Source organism: Gobio gobio (genome assembly GCF_949357685.1).
Source record: "Gobio gobio genome assembly, chromosome: 5".
NCBI lineage: Eukaryota > Metazoa > Chordata > Actinopteri > Cypriniformes > Gobionidae > Gobio > Gobio gobio.
The window spans coordinates 65,739,907-65,748,155 of NC_137101.1; the positions used below are offsets into that span (position 1 = coordinate 65,739,907).

The 8,249-nt window shown below is 42.8% G+C and overlaps 1 protein-coding gene across 1 annotated transcript; it reads left to right on the forward strand.

Moving 5' to 3' along the window:
* Positions 1-295: 295 nt before the first annotated feature.
* On the forward strand, positions 296-7,780 carry LOC307126362 (stonustoxin subunit alpha-like; the record flags this gene model as incomplete). The annotated part of the gene is made up of 6 exons (XM_079816828.1): positions 296-385; positions 496-544; positions 3,690-3,782; positions 3,943-5,646; positions 6,756-6,833; positions 7,051-7,780. The coding sequence occupies 6 exons, from the start codon at positions 296-298 to the stop codon at positions 7,674-7,676; spliced, it is 2,640 nt and encodes an 879-aa protein (XP_079672954.1). The 3' UTR covers positions 7,677-7,780.
* Between the last annotated feature and the right edge of the window lie 469 nt (positions 7,781-8,249).

Here is an 8,249-nt window from a genome sequence, read left to right on the forward strand (position 1 = left end):
TTGTGGCTATGTGGAAAAAATCTACCAAAGCATGCCGGGCTGTTAAATACCCCAGACGGTTAAATACACATGACGCAGAACCTTTAACTGAGGAAAACTGAGTGCTTAAATACACATGGAATGATAATCAACCGCACAGGTGTGCACAATCAGAAACAACAACCAATGAGAACTCAGGCAAATGGTGACAGGGAAAACAAAGCAGAATATGACAATGAAACTAAACAAGGCAATGTTTGTGGTATGCATCTCCATCACTGACCTTCACACAGGTCTCCTTGTTGACGATTCCAAGATGGCGGCACGTATGATGCCCCTGAAGCAGCCGAGCTGGATCTGCTGTACATGTTTATGGTTGGCAACCCTAGCTGTGGTGAATGCACAGGTAAGTGCACTCCCTCAGACAAAATATGGAAGTGTAAACAGATGTATTTCATGAGATTAAAGATAAAAAATCTTTGCATATGATTTTATGAACCATTCTTCCAAAAATAGGAAGTGCTACAACCCAAACCTGATACCAAAGGAAACACAACATATCCAGGTAAGATTTAAATGTTACAAATTGTGAATATGCTATGAACAATATCACAGGGACAGATTCAAAATTATTAGAAGGACAGATTTTCTCAGGTAACGTATGTAACCCAGTTCCCTAAGAGGGGAGCGAGACGCTGCGTCATGGTATTGATGCTATGGGAATGCCTGCTGCAGAACCGGTGTCTGAAGCATGTGTGCCAAAAAACACACAAATTCTGACCTCAATTCAATTATTTGGAGTGATTTTGGAGGGGTGTCCAAACACCTTTGGCAATATAGTGTATATGTTCTAGCACTGCCCAAATCAAACCCGACTGTGTGTTTTTTTATCTTCTGTGTTTGTAATCTGGTTGAAAAGTGATAGATATCAGTCACCCGCGAGCACCTTCATTATCCGCTAATGCGACCACGCCCACAGAGCACGCGCTCTTTCAGATTCAAATACTGACGATACAGAGTAGACGCCCACACATCAACTCATACAAACACATCTAGTAAAGCGCTGTAAAGTTACTTCAGCTACATCGTTTTGAGATGCTTGAGCTATAATTATCCTCATGAAAAGCTGTTCATTTCTTAAAGCAAAAGATTCAGGGCTGATTGCTGAATCGCTGTAGCTAGAGAAGGTCTTCCTTCAGACAATTAGAATCTGGGTATTCTGTGACATACGTGCCGCCCATTTATGGTCTCGCTGACGCGTCACACTACAGGTGCTGGTCATATAATTAGAATATCATCAAAAAGTTGATTTATTTCACTAATTCCATTAAAAAAGTGAAACTTGTATATTATATTCATTCATTACACACAAACGGATATATTTCAAATGTTTATTTCTTATCATTTTGATGGTTATAACTGACAACTAAGGAAAATCCCAAATTCAGTATCTCAGAAAATTAGAATATTGTGAAAGGTTGAATATTGAAGATACTCTCATCAGCTGATGAACTCAAAACACCTGCAAAGGCCTTTAATGGTCTCTCAGTCTAGTTCTGTAGGCCACACAATCATGGGGAAGACTGCTGACCTGACAGTTGTTCAAAAGACGACCATTGACACCTTACACAAGGAGGGTAAGACACAAAAGGTCATTGCAAAAGAGGCTGGCTGTTCCCAGAGCTCTGTGTCCAAGCACATTAATAGAGAGGCGAAGGGAAGGAAAAGATGTGCTAGAAAAAAGTGTACAAGCAACAGGGATAACCGCACCCTGGAGAGGATTGTGAAACAAAACCCATTAAAAAATGTGGGGGAGATTCACAAAGAGTGGACTGGAGCTGGAGTCAGTGCTTCAAGAACCACTACACACAGACGTATGCAAGACATGGGTTTCAGCTGTCGCACTCTTGAACAACAGAAGCGTCAGAAGCGTCTCGACAAAAAGGACTGGACTGCTGCTGAGTTATGTTCTCTGATGAAAGTCAATTTTGCATTTCCTTTGGAGATCAGGGTCCCAGAGTCTGGAGGAAGAAAGGAGAGGCACATTTACATTTCTGCATTTGGCAGACGCTTTTATCCGAAGCGACTTACAGTGCCCTTATTACAGGGACAATCCCCCTGGAGCAACATGGAGTAAAGTGCCTTGCTCAAGGACACACTGGTGGAGACCGCTGGGATCGAACCAGCAACCTTCTGCATATCAGTTCAGTGGACCACTGGACCACTATCTCTACTATCAGAGCAACCTGGGCTCTCAGAACACCTGAGCAGTGCCACAGACTGATCGACTCATGCCACACTGCATTGCTGCAGTAATTCGGGCAAAACCAGCCCCAACTAAGTATTGAGTGCTGGACATGCTCATACTTTTCAGGTTCATACTTTTCAGTTGGCCAAGATTTCTAAAAATGCTTTATTTTAACTGTTCAAGAGGGAAATGGCCTGTGGGAAGAAACTGTTCCTGTGCCCAGATGTTCTAGTGGCCAGTGATCGGAGTCGCCGTCCTGATGGTAACAGTTCAAACAGGAGGTGTCCAGGATGAGTGGAGTCTGGGGTGATTCCCTGCTCTCTTCCTCACTCTGGAAGAGTACAGGTCCTGGAGGGTTGGCAGGGGAGCACCAATAATCCTCTCCGCAGTCCGGATTGTGCGTTGTAGTCTCTTGATGTCAGATTTGGTAGCTGACCCAAACCAGACAGTGATGGAAGTGCATAAGACAGACTCAATGACAGCCGAGTAGAACTGAATCAGCAGCTCCTGTGGGAGGTTGAGCTTCCTCAGCTGATGAGGGAAGTACAGTCTCTGCTGGGCCTTTCACAATGGAGTCAATGTGATTGTCCCACTTCAGGACCTGAGAGATGGTAGTGCCCAGGAACCTGAATGACTCCACTGCTTCCACAGTGCTGTTCATGATGGGCTGTTCCTCCTGAAGTCAACTATCATCTCCACCGTTTTGAGCGTGTTGAGCTCAAGGTTGTTATAACTTCATATGATTTTATATATTCTGACTGGAAGGTGGAAAGTTTGATTCTGTAATTGTCTATTTTCTTCGCATCTTTATATTATAATGGAGTTCTTCCATATCAACTCTTTCCCTGCCAATGATGAAAATTTCCAGCTTTCCGTGTTTTCACTGTTTCACGTGTTTTCACACAGAGCTCCCCCTATACTGTAGGGGGAGCCATTACACATCTTCTGAAAGAGTACAGAATCTCCTGATCAACACACAGGTGAAGAAGAAGCAGACAAGCGATATCACGTGTAATCATATGCATTATATAAAATAATCAGCAGCTTTAAACAGCTTATAAATCAAAACTGCCTAATGTTACTGAATGAAATGTAGACCCAGGACGAGCTAAAGGCTTCCATCTACTCCATCTGTGTTTTGATCATTGTTCTGAATCCCATCTGGATGTAGTCTCTAACAAAAACATGGTTTTCGTAGCCTTTTGCTCAATGTTGATTTAAATAGGAGAGGGTCTGTTCTTTCTTTTGATATATTGCATGTTCAAATATTCATACAACAAAATATTCTGGGGGCCATGAAACCTTTGTATAATGATCAAAAATACTGGTAGTGGCTAGCAACTTTTAAAAAATTCTGGTGGCGAAAGAGTTAAACATTATTCATTATCACCAGATGTAATTTTGTTCATATATATCTCATAAATATATATAAATATGACCTTTTATTTGTTATTTACTGCAGCCTTGGCATCAGGGCCCATTGAAGTGGCGGCTCTAGGAAGACCTCTGTCTCCTGGGATGCTGTATGACCTCCGCACGGATGCCTTCATTCCAGGTGCTTTACCAACCTAAAATAAATAAATCATAGTTTATTTCCCCTCTTCACCAAATGCTGCATCACTAGTGCTTGTGTAACAACACGAGAAAACCTGCATGATTCTTCAACAGTGCATTGTGTCCTCATCTGTGACTGTTAAAGCCATTTCTCATTTCAGGAGTTACTCTGTGGGATAAGAAGGCACTGAGAGAAGATTTGGACACCCGTCCACAGCTCATGTCAGATGTGAAGTTCAGTAGCTCTGACTCTCTCTCTAGTAAGGCCAGTCTCCTGGATGTAAGTGCTTCCCTGAAGGCCAGCTTCTTAGGAGGGCGGGTGGAGGTGGGAGGATCTGCCAAGTTCCTGCATGACACCAAATCTTCAAACCAACAGTCCAGAGTAACAATGTCTTACAGTGAAACCACCAGATTCCAACAGCTCACTATGACTCAGCTGGGCCAGATCACCTACCCTCAGGTGTTTGAGCAGAAAACTGCAACTCATGTGGTCACGGCTGTACTGTACGGAGCTCAGGCCTTCATGGTGTTTGATCGGACAGTTTCAGAAGAGGAAAACAAGCAGGAGATTGAAGAAGAAATGAATGCCATGGTCAAGAGCATCCCTGGATTTTCTATTCTGGGAAAAGGAGCTGTAAATATGACAGATAGTGATAAGCAAAAGGCTGAGAGGATTGCTTGCACATTTCATGGTGATGTCCACCTTGAGAAGAGCCCCACCACTTACATGGAGGCTGTAGAGGTGTACAAGAAGCTCCCCGCTATCCTTAAGGAGAATCCACAGAATGCAGTTCCAATGAAAGTTTGGCTCTATCCTCTTTCTCTACTGGATTCAAAAGCTGCTCAGCTGGAGAGAGAAATCAGCACACGTCTGGTTTCCAACACTGAAGATGTAATGGAGGAGCTGGGAGAAGTAGAGAGGACATACAATGACCTCTCCAGAAAAACACTGGTGAATGCTTTCAGTGATGTCAAAGAGAGGCTGCATTCATTTCAGAGCTCAGTTAGCATTTACAAGACAGTGCTCCTGAAAGCAGTGGCCAGGGTCTTGCCTGCTATACGAGGAGGAGGGATGGAGGAGAAGTCACTGGAAGACGTCCTGAAGATCCACTACAGCTCCCCTTTTAAAGCTGACATGCTTAACCAGTGGTTAGATGGTGCACAGGCTGAACTTGACCTCTTGAGTTCTCACACCAAGATGCTGGAGGGAATCCCAATTCAAGACTCAGATCGTCTCAACTCCATCCTCTTTGATGCTGATATTGATGTTGTGGTGTGCTTGACCTTCACATCTCTGAAGTATGAAGAACCGTATCATTCAACCCTGAAGGAGTTTCTGAAATCTGACAAGTTTAAAGAGCTAGATGGGAAACAAAGCATGGTTTCTGTGGAATCTGACAGAAAGTGGTTCAATGATCCTGCTGTCCTCTCAAAGATGAGAGAGACCTTATCTCTTTTCAGAAGTTTTTCAGAGGCTAATAAAGATGAAAAGAGATACAGATTCATTATGTCTGCCATCCCCGATCCATCCAGTCCAGGCTCTTCCATCCGTCTGTATGAAAAAGGGAAGCTGACAGACACTCAGTTCCAGCCCGTGTCGAAGCCTCCCCCTCCAGAAGTGAAGGAGGTCCTGGAGCGCAGTGTGTCCCTGAAACTGCAGAAGTCCCCGACTGGAGAAACTGTGCGGTACAGAGTGGAGTACTGGCAGCTGAACGAGGAACAGTCTTATAACAAAGACACACCTGATGAAAACTTTACTCTGACTGGATTGGAGTTGGGAAAGCAGTACATGATCCGCTACAGGATAGTGGGTAAAGTGGGAGTGAGTGAAGCCAGTGACACTATCGGCCCCGTACCGTCTTCAGGTGAGTGCCAAGACACAGAGTATATTATGTATTTGATGTCAGATGTAGGCTACTGTACTACTGTGGAGATCATGGGCAGATGTAACAAACACTTCTCTGTATGAAAACCAAAAGGAAAGTTAAAAATATAGCTAACATACAAATAAATGGCTCATAATTAAAACAAAACACACACACACAAACAACAAATAATCAACTTAAAACACAAAAACTGTTAAGCCCACGGTATCATGGCATTTCTGCAGAAAACCCTCAGTCATCCCTGAAAACAAAATTATTGATTAATATAAATCATATCTTTAACAAATGCAAAACTCATCATTTATATTCTTTAATAATAATAAATGCAAAGCATACAGAAGTTCATTGTAAATCTATAAAATAAGGTATGATAAGTTCAAGCTTCAATGATAAAAAGAGAAAGCCGTGAACAGATTCAGTATTTTTAAATATACTGTATGAATGAGTTCAGCACATCATGACAGTAATATTACAGACAACACAACTCTCTCACCATGTAGAGGACGGAGTGCAGTTCTAGCAGGTCCAGTTGTCTCCAGCAGGGGGTGTGTGTGCTCGGGGTGTTGGGCAATGCCCCTGTGTCAGCAGATGCTCTGTCCTGTTGGATAGTCGGGTCATGCTTGTGCAATCCTGTAAACATAAGAGCAGTTATCAGTCAAACCGACTCATTCCTCTCTCCATGTGGTTTTTGTATACTGCTACATTCATTACGGTCAGTTCGGGCTCGGGCTCGGGCAGAGAATCTAAACTCTAACACTCACTCACACACGTCTGACACACTCACTCACACACACACACACACACACACACACACACACACACACACACACACACACACACACACACACACACACACACACACACACACACACACACACACACACACACTCTCAAATCAAATATGGTGACATATCAATAGTGTCAAACCCTCAGTATTGCTCGTGTCAGGATTTGGGCTCTGGAAACAGCAGGAACATTTCTCTAAATATCTTCTGTGTTGGAGGATTTCTGCATGTGTTAGCAATGGATGCAGGATCATTTTCTCTTGACATGATAATCACACTCTTCATGTCTGTTGATTTCCACAGACGCTGATCCCAAGACCACAGTCGCTGATCCCGAGGCCACAGACCCTGATACCGAAACCAGGAATGACTTCCTACAATGTAAGTGACTGAGAACACAAGCAGAGAAACTCATGAGTGTGTTCATGTTCTTCCTGGAGAAGAGGAAAGAGAACATGACAGAAGAGTTTTAGAGCTGATCATGTGAATGATGATTAAACTGAACTGAGACACTGATGATATGTTGAACATGAAGAGTTCAGCTACATTACAAGATCAGATTCATTATCCCTGATTCTGATGTGTTTCTCTTCATCAGACTTACTTCGGCTGACTCTGGATATGGACACAATGCATAAACGCCTCCATCTGACTGAGGGGAACAAGATTACTTTCACTTATCCAAAGCTTCGGCCGTATCCTGATCATCCAGACAGATTTGATCATTATTTGCAGGTGTTGTGTAGAGAGAGTGTGAGTGGACGCTCCTACTGGGAGGTTGAGTGGGGTGGAGAGTATGTGTCTATATCAGTGTCATATAAGGGCATCTGCAGGAAGGGACGGGGTCATGAGTGTGGGTTTGGAGGTAATGATCAGTCCTGGAGTTTGGGCTGCACTCCGAACAGTTACTCATTCAGACACAATAACATAGAGACTAAAGTCCCTGTAAAGCCCATCAGCAGTAGAGTAGGAGTGTATGGTGATATCTATAGATTAGGACTGTATGGTAATATCTATAGAGTAGGAGTGTATGTGGATCCCGGTGCAGGAACTCTGTCCTTCTACAGCGTCTCTGGAGACACAATGAGCCTCATCCACACAGTCCAGACCACTTTCACTGAGCCGCTCTATCCTGGGTTTAGGATAAATTATCCTGGATCAACTGTGTTGATGAATCAGGATAGACTGGTGAGAGATCCTACCCATTATGCTTTGAGCTCATGATAAACAGTGAGATGTTATAGAGTCTCTTTATGACATTAATACTACAGCTGAACTTCTGTCACTGAAATAACATGTTTGTGTGTGTAATAAATGCTCACATAGACAATAAGAACGTGTGTGTGTGTGTGTGTGTGTGTGTGTGTGTGTGTGTGTGTGTGTGTGTGTGTGTGTGTGTGTGTGTGTGTGTGTGTGTGTGTGTGTGTGTGTGTGTGTGTGTGTGTGTGTGTGCTTTTCTCAATGTATCTGTTTGTGTTGATGGAGATCAGCTTCATTTAGTTTTATTGTTTTAAGTATAATTCATGTATGTAGAATTGTGATTTGTTAAACATATTTTAATCCGAGTGTGTTTAGGGGTATTCAGCCAATGATATTTAGCGGCTAATAAGGGTCAGTTCATAATGTCTGACTGTCATAAAAATGAACATATTTGTATTAAGTATCAAAATGAGGCCGTGTATCAAATCTTGTGAGATTCAGCCTCATGGTGGCGCTATGATAAGCAACATTATGTTTTTGCTAATAACTCTGTATCCTAGTTGTAGGAGCCATATAATATTGTTTATTATAATTATT